General features: G+C 42.5%; 1 protein-coding gene and 1 long non-coding RNA gene across 4 annotated transcripts; both read left to right on the top strand.

Annotated features, from left to right (window-relative positions):
- Positions 1-791: 791 nt before the first annotated feature.
- On the top strand, positions 792-4,842 carry LOC144989395 (uncharacterized). Of its 3 annotated transcripts, none has more exons than XR_013653539.1 (7): positions 792-1,036; positions 1,124-1,309; positions 1,744-1,867; positions 2,649-2,812; positions 2,916-3,070; positions 4,280-4,491; positions 4,573-4,842. It is a non-coding gene; the product is annotated as an uncharacterized LOC144989395 (long non-coding RNA). The 3 variants fall into 3 exon arrangements; XR_013653537.1 differs by having other exon boundaries at positions 802-1,036; positions 2,900-3,070; XR_013653538.1 differs by lacking the exons at positions 792-1,036; positions 1,124-1,309; positions 1,744-1,867 and adding an exon at positions 2,232-2,390 and having other exon boundaries at positions 2,900-3,070.
- A 966-nt stretch (positions 4,843-5,808) lies between these two features.
- On the top strand, positions 5,809-13,197 carry LOC144989285 (uncharacterized). Its single transcript, XM_078941470.1, has 13 exons — positions 5,809-6,080; positions 8,558-8,657; positions 8,795-8,898; positions 8,968-9,243; positions 9,352-9,445; positions 9,525-9,592; positions 9,697-9,915; positions 10,104-10,169; positions 10,248-10,370; positions 10,462-10,527; positions 10,633-10,713; positions 10,810-10,875; positions 11,071-13,197. The coding sequence occupies exons 2-13, from the start codon at positions 8,558-8,560 to the stop codon at positions 13,177-13,179; spliced, it is 3,372 nt and encodes a 1,123-aa protein (XP_078797596.1). The 5' UTR covers positions 5,809-6,080; the 3' UTR covers positions 13,180-13,197.
- The last annotated feature ends 3,249 nt before the right edge of the window (positions 13,198-16,446 follow it).

Consider the following 16,446-nt stretch of genomic DNA (forward strand, 5'->3'; position numbering starts at 1 on the left):
ACACTTAACACAACCATGCGTAAAGTCTGCACTGCATGACTTTGGGGTGACCTGGGTCAGTAGTGCACACCAATTAACCAGAAAGTTGACAAAAAACCTTTAGAGCACAACATTCATGATTATTCAATATTATTTCTTTCTTTCAAAGTTATGGTTTTTATTCATATACTTATTTGTTGGTTTGTATTTCTTGTTTATAAAATGATAATTGATTATTTTAGATGCATTGTTTTAATTTTCATACATCCAGTTTAAAGACAAACACCAGCATAACACATTTAACTGCTAAGAAATGTGGTTTGTTCTGTGAATCGTTGATCTTGGTTCCTGAATTGAATCAGATATTTCTTTCTATGTGTTGATTACCAGCTACCAGAAACTAACTTGATTCACCTTCAGTAAACACAATTTCCAATTGAACAAACATTGTCTAGACATGACTTAAAATGAGTGTAGTGATGTATAGATGTGGGGCTTTCTGCTCTATCTTCAGGGAAGTGCAGGTGGACTGTGTCTGTGTCTAGTAACTTCAATGGCTCTGGGTGCTGAGCAACATTTACCTTTAAATGACAGCTATTAAGTCCTCCAAAGACAATGGAAGTCATTTTTATAGCAAATTGATTTACAGGAGCATGTGTCAGTGGTTCAGGACATGAAGCTGGATCCTGCTCACATGTTTAGACTTTAGCTGAACATTCCCTCATATTTCCCTGACCTGAAATCTCTGGATGTGTCTGCTGGGCTCCTCATCAAACACATGGCTGAGTCTGAGCTGACTGATCAGAAGAGACTGATTGAACACAGGATATAAAAAATAAGATTTTTCCTGATTAAAAAAATCCAACTTCAGGTTCAAAGTACATTTTGGGGCTTTCTTTCTTTTTTTCAGCTGCTGGATTCTCAGAGTGGACTTTTCCAGAGTGAGTATGCAGGATTTGAACAATTGGTCTAGACGCTACACACAGACGTTCAGCTCCATCCAGGACCCACAGTCAGCACCATCCTCAGCAAACATTGTTCCAGCTCCAGAGGACAGGTACACTCTGCTGTTCTCTGTTCATTGATAGGAAATGATATTTGGAGGAGGTTTCTGTTTTTCATGATGTGTGTTTGTGTCTCTAAGAATCTTCAAAGGGGGGGGCTCCATCTGCCAGGTGCTGCACTTTGGACTGCATCCCTTCCTCTTCCAACACGGTCCATGAAGACATGGAGGACAGAGTCTGTGGGAAGACCTGGACTGACCTGCACAGAGTCTGAACTGGATGGGTTAGTGGTGGGACGACACTTCAGTTCATGTGAGTCAAGGCAGGTGAGTGTATACCTTTGGCACTATAGTGTACATGTGAGTACATCACAGAGATGCTCTGCAAAGTTCCTGAGCAGCTGTGGGGAGATAAATTCTGATCCTGTGGGTTTCCTGCTCTTCAGTGGCCTGGAGTGAGAAACCTGATGTGGTTTATTGCTGCATGAAGGTCTCTGTGGATGTTTTCTTTTCTAAAGTTCTGTCCATGTTCTGAGCAGAACAAAGGAGCAGGATCTTTCTTAAAGAAATCCTCCTCTTTTAATGTGACATTTGAGGATCTTTGATGGTTGTGTTGGATGTTTTTTTTCTGGAGGGTCCAGATTTAGAAAATAGATTTCTCAACTATCTGATTGTTCAACTAAGAACTCTGTGGCTTTTCCATCTCACTCATATGTGTGTTTGAGACGCGTTTTTGTTTATGAAACATGTTTCATCTGCAGCAGAAAGTCCTGAGAAGCAGAGACAGCTGCAGGAGAATCAACAAGGAATCCTGCAGAGACTCCAGTTCAGCTTGGTGAGGAGAAGGAAACGTGATGATGATGTCACACTTGAAGGAAAATGAAGGTACATGAGTTTAATTGTGTTTGTTTTTGTGTATTTTAGGGCTTATTTCATTATTTTATTGCATGAATAGGGATTGTTCTTTTCTGCATTCTTGTTTGTTTTTATGTACAGCACCTTGAGCTGTGTTTTCCATGAAAGGTGCTATAGAAATACACTTCATTTGAATTTGACTATGTAGCGCGTGGATCGGGGCAGGTGGGGGTCTCTGAAACGGAGAAGGCGGGGCTCCACGTCTGCAGATCTGAGCGTTAAAGCCAACAGACTGGTGGTCTCTCAGAGGGGGGGGACTGTGCGACGGCAGTGACAGTGAAGGATGCTGGTTTGACTGCAGTGAACGGTCTCAGGGCAGCTCTTTGCTGTCTGCTAGTCAGGACATGAAGCTGGATCCTGCTCACATGTTCAGACTTTATCTGAACATTCCCCTGACCTGAAATCTCTGGATGTGTCTGCTGAGCTCCTCATCAAACACACGGCTGAGTCTGAGCTGACTGATCAGAAGATTCAGACTGAAGAAACTTCCTTTGTAAAGTTGATAAATGTCACATTTGTTCTTTAATTTTCTGATATAAAGCTAAGACTGATTGAACACAGGATGTAAAAATAAGATTTTTCCTGAATCAAAAAATCCAACTTCAGGTTCAAAGTACATTTTGGGGCTTCTTTTAAATACCTAATGTAATTCTAACATCCTTGTTGTGTTTTTTAGCAGGACTCAGTGACAGAAAAATATTTAGACACACCTGAAATGTGTGTATTTGATAAATGTGTTTGTCTTTTCCAGTCATCATGAACCTGCAGCTGCTGGATTCTCAGAGTTGACGTTTCCAGAGTGAGTATGCAGGATTTGAACAATTGGTCTAGACGCTACACACAGACGTTCAGCTCCATCCAGGACCCACAGTCAGCACCATCCTCAGCAAACATTGTTCCAGCTCCAGAGGACAGGTACACTCTGCTGTTCTCTGTTCATTGATAGGAAATGATATTTGGAGGAGGTTTCTGTTTTTCATGATGTGTGTTTGTGTCTCTAAGAATCTTCATCTGCCAGGTGCTGCACTTTGGACTGCATCCCTTCCTCTTCCAACACGGTCCATGAAGACATGGAGGACAGAGTCTGTGGGATGACCTGGACTGACCTGCACAGAGTCTGAACTGGATGGGTTAGTGGTGGGACGACACTTCAGTTCATGTGAGTCAAGGCAGGTGACTATACTTTTGGTACTATAGTGTACATGTGAGTACATCACAGAGGTGCTCTGCAAAGTTCCTGAGCAGCTGGGGGGAGATAAATTCTGATCCTGCTGCTTCCCTGCTCTTCAGTGGCCTGGAGTGAGAAACCTGATGTGGTTTATTGCTGCATGAAGGTCTCTGTGGATGTTTTCTTTTCTAAAGTTCTGTCCTTGTTCTGAGGAGAACAAAGTAGCAGGATCTTCCAGAAATAATTTTAATAATTTTATTTACAAGTATTTACAAATACATTTATATTAACTGATATATTTAAAGATTTACATATTTATTCGCTCATGAATAAAATAGAAATAATTTATTTTGATCCACAATTATAATTCGCTATGTTCACTCTGAGTGTAGTACATTTTTTTTGTCCACTAGATGGTACCAAGAGTGGTGGACAAAATAGTTGGTACTCCTCAGTTAAAGAAAGTCTCCAATGCTCACTGAAATGACTTGAAACGTTCAAAAGTAACAATAAATAAAACATTTTTGAAAGTTAAATAATCACAATCAGCCATTACTTTTGAGTTGTTGATTAACAGAATTAAAAAAAAAAAAAACGAATGAAATAGGGCCAAGAGACCAAGCTTTCTGACACTATGCAGCACATTTCTACCCGGAATGCCTTGATAATCTGGAGATTTCATTTGAGCTTCACAACTTCAAGACACCCTGTGTCAGATGCAGCAAAGCAGCCCCATAACAGAACTGAGCCTCCTCCGTGTTTCACAGTAGGGACAGTGTTCTTTTCTGTTGTATTCTTCATTTTTGAGTCTACCAACATAGAGCTGATGTGCCTTACCAAAAAGCTCCAGTTTTGTCTCATCTGTCCAAAGGACATATTCCCAGAAGCTTTGTGCCTTGTTAACATGCATTTTTGCAAATTCCAGTCTGGCTTTTGTATAATTTCCTTTCAACAGTGGTGTCCTCCTTGGTCGTCTCCCATGAAGTCCACTCTGGCTCAAACAACCATGAATGGTGTGATCTGACACTGATGTACTTTGATCTAGGAGTTCACCTTTAATGTCTTTGGAGGTTGTTCTAGGTTCTTTGGATACAGTTCAACTATCCGTCTCCTCAGTTTGTCATCAATGTTCCTCTTCCGGCCACGTCCAGTGAGGTTGGCTACTGTCCCGTGGGTCTTAAACTTCTGAATAATATGTGCCACTGTGCTCACAGGAACTTCAAGCTGCTTAGAGATGCGGAGCAGATGTGGTCTGTGACGTCTGCACTGGAAAATACGACACGCCCTGAAGTCCTGTCTGACCTGCCTTTCTCCTTCCTGGGAGGAACACCTTCAGCCTCATTTGAAAGCAGCTGCATTGAAGAAACACAAGCTGGTGGGACCCTCCAAGAACCTGCAGGAGAACATCTGCTCCTCCAGTCATGAGGTGATGAGGATGTTCTGTCGCACTGATCACAATCTGTTCTCTCTGCTCTGTGGAAGAACATAACACTGTCTCATCTCACAGCTACTTCAACAGCAGGTGGAGGAGAGTGAGGAGGTCTTCACTGATATGATCCGTCCCCTCCAGAAGAGAAGAGGTGAAGTGAAGAACAGGATCAGATTCCAACAGCTAACTGAAGTGAGGGGGGTCAAAGGTCTTCAGAAGGAGGTGGAGCAGGAGATGACTGAGCTGATGAGGAGATGCTGTGAGCGTCAGCAGAGACTGGATGGCAAAGCAGTTATCTGTCACTGAAACCTGTGTTCTTTATGATGTGAATAAATCAAGTCAACGTGGTATTTTGTCATTTTCTCACTGAGTGAAGATGCTTGAATGCTTCCCATAACCTACAATGATTGACATGTAACACTCACAAAAGCTCATCTAGCTTACATACTGGTGTGGTGACAATTTTCACTTTTTGTAAGAATTCAAACAACTTTCTGTGTGTGAACATGTTAAAAAAAATCATGTTAGGCCAGAATTAAAGAAAACCATCAGTCTTTAAAGGAGAAATGGAGCAGTTCAAACCTCATTGAATGTGGACAGGTGGGTATTTATTTTTTCTGATGAGATAAAGATGCTTTGTACTTAAAAATAGGCTTCCAAATTTCAGGGGAACAAATGTAACCAAAAAAAATCTATAATCATTTTTAAATACAAAGGTGTTTTTTTATTTAAATTGAAAATAGTAATCAGGTTTTAAGGGGGGGGGTGGGGGGGGGACATTGATACAGTTAAAATGTAAATACATTTTAACTGTTGTGCTACATGCTCATAAGTCATCACTAATAAAAAAAAAACTGCTCTCTGCTAACAAAGTATGATTTAAAAAAACACATTTTGTCCATTCACAAAGGTGTATTTTATGTCAAATTAGTTTGTATTGCTTAGAAATGTCACAAAAGAGTCATTTATAAAAAATACATTATATATTAAACGTTTTTATTCCACCAGGGAGCCGCCATTTTGTGAAGCTGCTGTAGACAAATTTTGAAAGGAATTAAATAAATGCTGATACAATTTTATATAAAAGCATTGTCACTGTTGTAATTCACAGATTCACTCTTTTTTTCTGTAAACAGTAAGTAATGCTGAGTCGGTGCTTAAAACGTTGTGAATAATAAAGTATTATGATTTTGTAGTTGCAAAAGTCCTACAAATGGTTTTGCCCGTTTTCTATCCAATCACGTAAAAAAATTGGGGTGTGGCTGTCTGTGATTGGTCCAAGCTGGTAGAACCTTCTGGAAAGGTGGAGAATTCGTCCCTTTTCACACGGGACTTCTGAGTGATCGGACGTGTCTGTCAGAGCTCTGTGAGAAAAGGTTTTCCTTGGTTTCTGCACCCAGAGGATCGGCTGATTTTCGCCAGAGAAGGATCTCTACTGCCTGTTACTTCGACCAAAAGAGGATTTAACTCCATCTATTTCCACGAAGAGTTTTTTATTCTCCACCCATCCCCCCGTTTTTTCTTCTCTACTCTGTCTCTTGTAGGACTCCATTTTGTTGCCCCGGCCCACTTTTTAGGTCGAGAAGGTAAGCGTTTTATAAATATCTCAGACGTATTTGAGAGTAAAATGCTTGTGCTTTATATTTCTGCTGTTGTAAAAAAGTGTTGCATTTTAGTAGTCACTTTGTTTGCTGTGTGTCGAAGTTTAGCCGAACTTCAAAGCATTGCCGTTTTAAGCTAGCTAACTAGCGTTAGCAAGCCAGAACATTGAAAGACCCAAATTTAAAAGTATTTGAGTAAAATGCTTGGTTTATTTTTCTGCTGTTGTGAAGATAAGTGTTGCATTTGTGTAATTTTATCGGTGACTTTGCCTCGTGTTGAAGTTAGCTTAACTTCAAAAGGATGACATTTTGAAGCTAGCTAGCTAGCGCGTTAGCTAGTTAGTCCAGACCCAAACTTGAAAGTATTTGAGAGTAAAATGCTTGATTTATTTTTCTGCTGTTGTGAACATGAGTGTTGCATTTGTGTGATTTTTATCAGTTACCTTGCCTCGTGTTGAAGTTATAATCTTAACATCAAGTGGACGTTTTTTCTGAAGCAAGCTAGTTTGTGTTAGCTTTGTCAGTATGGAATTACCCAAAGTTAAAGTATTGAGAGCAAAATGCTCGTGTTTCATATTTTTGCTGTTGTGAGTGTTGCATTTGTGTAATTTATTTAGAGGCTTAGCTTAGACTTGGCTTTAGCTTTAACTTCAGAGGACAGTCGGTGTGTTTGATGTTGCCGGAATGGTGTGTGTGGGGGGGGGGGGGGGGTGTCGGTCGGTGTTCACTCATCTGTTCATGCGGTTTGCTGCTTTATTGCTGTGGCATTGTCTAATTTTATTGTGTTATTGCTTGGTGATTTTATATATATTTTACTGTTATTCAACTCGGTGCTGATTGTATTGCTTTCATTCAGTTTAGAATTAAAAATGTCTTAAAATGCATTAAAAGTTGCATTTAAAAAAAAATCTAACTGCACATGAAAAAATTCAGCTATGTTCTAAATATTTTGTCAAAGAGGTAAAGCATTTATTAAATAAGTGTTCTTTTGTTAAGTCATTAAGAGTTTATTAAAACGTATGACATTATCAGATTGGGGTATTTATTTTGTGTTTAAAAGGTTCCAAGTTCACATGGATTTGTAAGATCATTACAAATAGAACCTGCTAGGATTTTTATTTTGTTTGTTTTGTTCATTTTACCTGAAATGTGACACACATTGGGTTACATTTGCATGTAGGTAGATGCTATTATGTATTAGTTACTGTCTTCGCAGTGACTGTTACTGTTGACTCCTGGATGTTGTGATTGATTCTATTTGGTAGATTTAATTTGAATGCTGTGATTTTTAGTGTGAATTTACCTATGGATGGTTTGGGCTTGCTGGTGCAGCTGGTTTCTTAATGAAAGTACTGATCACTCATGGAGCTGCATGTTGTTTTGATGCAAGTTTGTGAGATTGTGTAACCTCAGCCATATGATGAAGTTGAATTTAGTCAGATCTGTGGATTTATGGCTGAGGATCTCCTGAAACTGTAAAGTTTATCTGCTGGCTTGATGCGAAATTAAAGGCCTGTTTGTGATCTTTGTATCCTCTGGAGGAAAAGATTGGTAAAAAGTTAGATTTTCTTTAAGATCTGTTTGTTAAAACAAAAAAAGATTTAAAGCACATTTATTTCACTCTGTAGAAGTGTTTTGGAAAATATTAATAGAAGTAATGAATAAAGAACTGATGGCTCACCAAAATAGACTTCATATATGTAGCAGAAGAAGCCATTTTGAACTAGTAATGTTACTTTTCAAAGGGTATCTTATTAAAAACAGGTGTGCTTTTCACCAAAGGGTAAAAAACCTCTGGAAAAAATATGCTTTCTAGTATTTCAACTTTTTTTTAAAAATGAAATGACAGTTCAGATAAAAATCTTAATTGTAATAAATGTAACTTGCAGCTGCAGTCAGAAGTCAGACGGGTTTTTCTGCTGCAAACATTTTGAACATGCTGGTTGCTGCACTAAATCAGTTTTCCTGACATGAAAGAGGCCTGTTAATGCACCTGGCTGATTTTTGTTTTTATTTTTTTATTGTCGTTTTGGCCATTTCCTGCTGCTTGGCCAGATTTATCTTATTTCTGGGCTGACTGTCCATGTGAATTTTAGCATGTCCTGCTTCTGCTGCTGCAGTGGTCAGCAAAAAGTTATATTTTCTTTAAGATCTGTTTTTTATAACAAAAAAGATGTATAGCACACTATTTCATTCTGTGTTTTGGAATAGATTAATAGAAATACTGAATAAAAGATTACTGCTCATCAACAGTGGCAACTATTTTTGCTTGCTGTAAATATTTTTCTAAAGTTTATTCTGAAAGAAACATACAATGCTTTTTAAACGTACTGCTATTATTTATATTGTCAAGGAAAATTAGTTTTAATGTATATTGGACAAAATGATCTTATATTATAAAAGTACTGGTTGTGCTAAAAGTGTTTTTTGTGTGTTTTTGTGTGTTTATGATCTTTGGGTAGATGCCACGGGGCAAGGACCACCGCAGAGCCCGTGCCAGGAACTTCGCGCCCATGGACCTGGGACCGACTGGCCATCCAAGCCCGAGTGCTCCGAGTTCACGTAAGTAACTGAGATGTTTTTCTCTCACTCCATTATTGCATCAGTTTTATTCTGCTCCCTAATCTTTTATGAATTGATGCATGTGTATGTGCTGTTGGCTAAAAAGAGAACACACCCTAACGTGTTGTGTTTCCCAGGCTCCGGCACTGGGTTTAGGCACCCCGTGCGAAGATGGCCAGTGTCTTCTGCCACCGGGAAGAGCCACAAGTGCCTTGTGCCGCCAGAGTCTCCCGGGGAGAAGGTAAAGTACCTGTGACTGACTGTTAGCCAGTGTAAGTTATGGCTATGACAACAACTGCATGTGTTCCAGTTCGTCCTGGTGGTAGGAGACTCCCACCTTCGCGCCCTGGTGGACGGGATCGTCCGGATGCCTGGGGGTGGGGGCATGACCTTCGGGTTCATGTCCACCCCTGGCGCCAGTGCAGCCGAGCTGTACAAAGAGGTAAGGCACGCAAACATTCCACGTACCCCCGATCTTGTGTGTCTTCTCGCCCCCAGCAACAACCTGACGGCCAGCCGGACGCTCCCCGAGGCAGCTGTGGACTTCAGGCGGCTCCTGGCTCTGCTCCAGTCCAAGTGGTCCAAGGTAAGTGTGTTTTAATCGTTGCACGTTGAAGAGAAGCAGAGGGGGATGCAGCAGCAGAAAGTGTAATTACTGAAGCTGGTTTGTGTGTTTGTGGGAATGTTTTACCAGCTCTTCGTCCTGGACTTCCCGCCTCGCCTGACTGTGGCCCCAGACCTGCAGACGTTCCTCCGCCAGGACTTCAACCGAGTGGCGGCGCAGATGGGTATAACATCATGTCCTTGTTGGTTGTCATGTAGATGATTGTCTGGGGGAACAGTTCACTAACTTTCATTCCTGTGCAGGCATTAAGTACCTGTCTGTTGCTGAGCACTTCAGCTTGGACCGCTTGGAGCTGTGGGCCCGCGATGGGGTAGGTTGATGGTTCTGGTTGTTTTTGATGCAGACAGCTTTTCTCAGTACAATAAGTCTCAAATCAAATCTCGTGGGGTTTTCTTGTTTTTTTGTGTCTCTCAGGTCCACCTGAGTGACGATGGAGGGATGGTCCTTCTGGCTTCCCTGCTGTGGAACTACTCTGCTCTGCAGCTGGTGGAGCCAGAGGTCCAGGCGCCTCCTCCTGCGTCGCCCCGGCCTGCCGTGCGGCGAGTCACTCCTAAGGTGGTTGTGAGGGAGCACCCTGTGTCCCCTCCTCCAACCAACCCTTTTGAGTGGGCTTGCAAGGTAGGGAAGGCAAAGGTAAGCGTCAGCTCATTTCATACAAATGAAATGATTTTTCCTGTTTTAAACTTGTCCATGTGTTCAAGGTGAATCCAACTTCCTGAAAGCCAGACCAGAAGTGGCGTGTGCAGAGCAGGTCTGTGGTCCATGGAAGAGGCTAGTTCGAGTGTCTAAATAGTTTTCTCTTTCTTTCTCACTCTCTACAGAAAGCCAGTCCTTCAGGTGCAGACCGCTCTCCTCTGGCATCCTGGCACGGGCGAGGATTGGAGCAGGTGAGTTGCAGGAAAAATAAAACTGCAGTGTGTGTGTTGTGTACACATGATAACATTTCTATGTTTTCTATTCCACAGGCCGCTCCTCTCCCGGTGTCGCCCGTGCGCTTCAGCCCTGCTATTCTGGATCTGATGGACAAATTTTACCCGTCAGATCTGGACTGTGCTGGAGCTGCTGCGCCTGTTCCTGCTGGGAACAAGGTAACTGTTTTTTCTTGATGCTCAGAGTTCAGAATAGCTTTAAAACTGCTCCTAAATACCCTTTTTTCTGGTGTTTGTCATTATTCCTCAGACGTCTCGTGCTAGACGTCGCCGGAGGGCTGTGGCTGCATCCCAGAGGGCTGCCCCCAGGCCCCAGGTAAGAAGTGGACACATTTCAGTGTTATGTGTTGTAGAGGTCAAAACAGATTTATAAAGTGAGATATTTAATGGTGTGTATTTTTGTGTTTTGTTTTTTACTAAGGCGGAGGTCCCCGAGCACGTGGAGGTGAAACCCCGGCCTTCACCTGCCAGGCGTGCCAGGAAGGAGAGGGTGCCGGCCCAGGTATAATCACTTTGTAGTTTCATTTAGTCAGAATGCTGCAGCACCTAAGTTTATGGAAAAAGTGTGACATTAAATACATTTCATGTTTGTATGCAGGACCGTGTGGGGGTGACACCTAGGTCTCCTACCAAGGACGTGACGGTGGAGCGGCCTGTGGACCAGGTGAGAGACTAAAAGAAAAAGGCTCTATTTTCTTTAGGAGTGATGTTTTTATTTATTTAGTCATTTTAACCTTGACATGTTGGTTTGTGTGCTCCTTTAGTAGCAGACATGATTCTTGGGCAAGTATGATCAAAATGCTTCCTAAGCCTTGTATCCTTTTAAAATAATGTCTTTCTTTTCTCCTTTTTTCTAAAGGACCAGCAGCAGCGTGGACAGCCTGCTGCAGGAGGTAAGAAGAGCAGCAAAGGTAAGAGCTGTTCTCCTTCCTGCATCTGCTGTGTGGTTCAGCCAAGTTCAGACCCTGTAATCTTGTTTGGTTCCTCTGAAAACTTGAGTGAAGTGGTTCCTGCTCCTGCCAGTTGTAATGTTGAGGCTGTGTCAGACTGCAGTTCAGTTGACATGGAGGTTGGTGTAACGTTTGGCTCCTCGGATGATGAGGTGGTAACCTCTGAGGTCCAGGAGCCTGGTCCTGTTCCTGCTGCTGGTACGTTAAAGTTCCCCAGCATCAGAGGATCGTTTCACCAGGGCAGTGAGCTGTTTGGGAGCAACAGTGGGCGGCAGTGCATGGCCATCTCTTTGGTGGCTGCTGCCAAGCACACTGTTAAAGGTGTTTTTCAGTGGGACACTTGTGAGTTAGATTCTGTGCTGCTTGCTGGAGATCAGGTTTACTCGGACCTGCAGAGACAGAACAAAATCACTGACTCTGCAGGTTTTCTGAGAGTGACTGATCTTCCAGGTCAAGTAGTGGTAGATGGGGTTGAACTGTCCTGTGATTTTGGGGAAGTTGTTAGTGGGGATGCTAGGATAGATTCAGGTGAGTTTGTTGATGTGGGTGTGTTGGTTCCCCTGAAGGAGGGGTTGGCTAGGATGACAGCACAGTACAACACGTGTCTGCTGACACTGTGTGAGAACACGTGTGCCGTCATTGCTGAGAATGGACGCTGGGCTATTGTAGACTCCCATTCTCGCAGTCCTGAAGGGATGAAGGTCCCTGATGGAACCAGCGTAGTTCTGTTTTTTGACTCTGTGGGTAAAGTTCACAACTACCTGCAGAGGTCAGTCGAGGGCATTGTCCTCACAGAGTTTGAAATGGTTGGTGTTGTTTTTTCTGCTTCCAATACATTTGGCCCTTTCTTAGGAAGTCCTGCAGAAAGTAACTCCCTGAACCTCTGCAAAGAGAGCCTCTTCCATGACACTTCGATAAATGAAACTGTAGAACCTAAAAAGACAGCAACAAAACGAAAAATTGATTCACAAATTGATATTGCAGACCCTTCAATCGAAAACCTGAAGAAAGTCAAATTAGATGATGTTGCTGTGGAGGAACAGGAAGTAATTTTTAGTGAGCCTGAGCAGGAAATTTTCTATTTTAACCCTTTAAATCAGCATGTCTGCCAGGCTCTGTGCTCAATGTTAAATATTGAGTTCCAAAATTTTAATGCCCCACCTGCTCCTCCCATTGGTTTGTTGGGGCCCCCCTGCACCAACGAAAGAATCATAGGAGATGGAAATTGTTACTTTAGGGCCATCTCTCAGGCTGTGAGCGGATCCCAAAACAGCCACAGAAAAATTTGGTTAGCTGTTGTTAAACAATTGGAAACGAACCCCGATCTGTACAGCTGGGTAATTGGGCGTGAGTACTCTTCTGTGGCTGAGTACATAACCAAATCTAGGATGCGGTTTGTTAGTGTTTGGGCAACCGACGTAGAAATTCAAGCCACAGCCGATTTATTAGGAGTAAATGTTTATGTATTGTTTGATGGCAGGTGGCTTCGGCACCAGAGCAGCGGTCGACAAATATCGGAAAGGGCTATTTATATTGAAAATTGTGGTGGAACACATTTTGAGACTGTTGTGTGTGTTAAAGATCCACAACAGGACCGCTGTGCTGGTTGTTGTCCCTCTGCCAACAAACAACCAAAAACGTACTACATGCGTTCAAATGAAAAAGGTGACAATTATTCGATAAACAAAATTACTAATTTAACAATTGATGACCAGAGTGGATGTGGAAAGCTTTACTCCAAATATGTTTTAGATCAAAAGAGGCTGCAAATGGCCAAAAATTATAAAGGAAAAATTTGCAGAGAAAATAAGAGGGAGAGGTTGAAGCACACTATCCAAAAGAAGTATTTACTAGATGCAGGTTACAGGCAAAAAGTAAAATCAATAAATAGGAGAAGACATAAACTAAGATACATGGAAAATGATGATTTTAGAGAAATGGAAAAATTGAGAGCAAAAACAAATTACGCAGATGAAATGGAGAAAATTAAAACTAAAAGAAACAAAATATCAAGATGATGAAACATTAAGAAAGATGAAGATTAATCTTGGCATAAAGAAATACAGGAAAGATGCTGTATACAGGAACACATTGGTTGCGCTGAGCAAAGAAAAATATAGAAAAGACACTAAACATAGGAACACATTGATCGCGCTGAGCAAAGAAAAATATAGAAAAGACACTAAACATAGGAACACATTGATTGCGCTGAGCAAAGAAAAATATAGAAAAGACACTAAACATAGGAACACATTGATCTCGCTGAGCAAAGACAAGTACAGAAGAGACAAGTCCCACAGAAATAAGGTAAAATCTACAAACAAAAAGCGTTATAGAGAAAATCCTGTGTTTAGAGAAAGTGTCAAAAGTAACGTTAAAGTCAAGAGGCAGTTGTTAAAAAATAAGATGCAGAGTTTCCAGGAAGTCATGCAGGACTTCCTAAAAAAGGTGGAAAAAGGTCCAGAGTTTGTTTGCTGTGTGTGCAACAGACTTCTGTTTCATCACCAGGTTTTGCTGTGTGTCAGGGAGACGTACAGCAAATCTGCGAAGATGGCAGAGATTGCAGATGCGTGCATTAGCGAGGACTACCTGCACCGCTGCAACATGGACTGTGAGAGCCCGTGTTTGTTTTTAGGGACGGCGAGGAGCGCTCTGTGGATTTGCCACTGCTGCGACTCAAAGTTAAAAAGAGGTCTGACCCCGCCTGAGTGGGTCGGTAATAACCTGGAGGTTTGTCCTGTCCCACCTGAGTTGGCTTGTTTGAATAGTTTGGAGCAGCATCTGATTGCACTGCATATACCTTTCATGAAGATGCTTGCTCTGCCTAAAGGTGGGCAGAATGGTGTTCACGGCCCAATCACGTGTGTTCCTGCCAACTTGGTGCAAACGACCAATGTGCTGCCTCGGTCAGACATGGAAGGGTCTCTGTTGGGCGTCAAATTAAAGCGTAAACTGACTTACAAAGGTCATTATGAGTATCAGTTTGTGGATACCATGCACATTAGGCGAGCCTTGCAATATTTGAAACGCAGCAATAAATATTACAAAGACATAGACTTTAATGAAGCTTGGCTCAATGACTTTTGTAAAGAAGAACTGGAAGAAGAAAATCGCAACGAACCAGAAAATCAGGCGTTCAAAAAAGATGAAAAAGAGGATGAGGCCGATGATGGAGAAGATGAGCTCCTCCATGACAGACAGAATCACTGCATGTTCCAAGATTCTGCTCTCTTCCCAGTGGACATTGGCCAAGAAGTCCTGGACCAATATTTTGAAGACATTTTGAATTTGGCCCCGGCGGAAGGAAACAATCCGGTCCGACTATTGACTAATCGAGAAAATGAAGCTAAATGTTTTCCTGTCATCTTTCCCGATGGTAAAAACGTTTACCATGAAAACAGAAAGTTCAAATTGACTCTCTCGCGTTACTGCAACAATAGGATCCTCCATGCTGACGGTAGGTTTGCACAGAACGTCGAGTACATCTTTTTTGCACAGTACATGTCGGAGGTGGAGAAGGTTGTTTCTAGTGTATCTGTGGCTCTCAGAAAAGAAAAATCAGGAAGTGCATCTGAAGGTGTAAGTGCCGATGCACATTCTGAGAAAACCCTGAAGAAGCTGCTGGAAGCAGATCAGGGCTTTTGTTTTCTCCGGCCTATTCGAGGCACTCCGGCATTCTGGCAGGCAACGCAGAAGGACCTGTTGGCCTGTGTTCGTCAGCTGGGTATTCCAACGTGGTTCTGTTCGTTCTCTGCAGCCGACATGCGTTGGAAAAATCTCCTCGACACTGTGTTAAGACAGGAGGGGAGAACCCAGACAGCTGACCAGTTGGATTGGGCTGAAAGATGTGAACTGTTGCGCAGGAACAGCGTCACAGCGGCACGCATGTTTGACTTCCGCTGGCACTGTTTCCTGAGGGTGGTCCTGATGTCTCCGGCTAATCCTATAGGGAAAATTGTGGATTTCTTTTATAGGATTGAGTTCCAGCAGCGTGGGTCCCCTCACGTGCACGTTTTGTTTTGGATTGAGGGGGCTCCACGGATAGGGAAAGAGTCGGAAGAGGAGGTCGCAGCGTTCATAGATAGATATGTCACCTGCGAGATTCCTCGGGATGACGAAGTGTTGAGGGAAATTGTTTTGGCTGTCCAGCAGCACTCTAGGAACCACACAAAGTCCTGTAAGAAAGGCGGGACCAAATGTCGCTTCAACTTTCCAAAAACAGCATCCGGCCGCACATTTGTTATCGAAGATGAAAAGATTGTGAAATGCCCCAAATGTACCGACCCGAACGTTAAAGCCGGCGAAGTATCCAAATTAGAATGCATCTGCTGGAAGATTGACATGAAGAAGCAGATTGCTGCGGAGGCATTTGACTTTTTGACCGAAATTAACCGCGTTATTAATGACGACAAATCAGAATTCGAAACCCTGGAGCAGATCTTTGAGTATTTCCAAATTGACCAGGAAATATACGAGAAACTGTTCAGGGCCTGCCATCGGAGAAGCCAGGTCGTCCTAAAAAGAAACAAAAATGAAATCTGGATCAACCCCTACAACAAGTCCCTGTTAAAATGTTGGAATGCAAACATGGACATTCAGTACATCGTTGATGCGTTCGCTTGCGTCGTGTACATCATCTCGTACATTTCAAAAGAAGAGCGTGAAATTGGCCTGTTGTTGCGAAACACCCAAAAAGAAGCGGAAAAGGGAAACACCAGTGCAAAAGAGACACTGAAGAAATTAGGCACCGTATATTTACATAATCGGCATGTGTCGGCTCAAGAAGCAGTGTATAGATTGGCTAATATGCACCTAAAAGAATGTACCAGAAAAGTTGTGTTCATTCCAACCGGGGACAACATCATTAGGATGAGCAAACCGCTTGCTGTTCTGCAGCAGCAAGATGAGTCCGGGTCCCAGTGGACGCTAAACATCGTGGACCGGTACAAAAATAGGCCACACGATCAGGAATTTGACGACCTGTGCATCGCTACTTTCGCGTCCGAATATCGGCTATTGTCAAAAAACGAAAGCTCTAAAAATGCGATAGAGCTGCAAAATAATTGTGGTGTGGTCGTAAAACGCACACGCACCAAACCTGCAGTTGTCCGTTATGCGCGCTTCTCCGAGCACAAAAATCCGGAGCGGTTTCATTTGAGTATTCTCCAATTATTCCTCCCGTATCGCACGGACGACGACCTGAAACCGCAGGATTACAAATTCTATGAGGAAGAATGGTACAGTGCGTCTTCGTAGCGGTGAACACACTGTTGAAAGTGTTGTTG

Source organism: Oryzias latipes, chromosome 23 (assembly GCF_053564925.1).
Source record: "Oryzias latipes strain Hd-rR chromosome 23, Olatipes_Hd-rR_3.1".
Taxonomy (NCBI): domain Eukaryota; kingdom Metazoa; phylum Chordata; class Actinopteri; order Beloniformes; family Adrianichthyidae; genus Oryzias; species Oryzias latipes.

Bases quoted from the DNA above. Each gene is read 5' to 3' on its own strand.
- LOC144989285 (XM_078941470.1), top strand. From the start codon at position 8,558: ATGCCACGGGGCAAGGACCACCGCAGAGCCCGTGCCAGGAACTTCGCG. The intron at 8,899-8,967 runs GTAAAGTACCTG...CATGTGTTCCAG, and splicing joins CAGAGTCTCCCGGGGAGAAG to TTCGTCCTGGTGGTAGGAGA. The intron at 10,170-10,247 runs GTGAGTTGCAGG...TCTATTCCACAG, and splicing joins ACGGGCGAGGATTGGAGCAG to GCCGCTCCTCTCCCGGTGTC.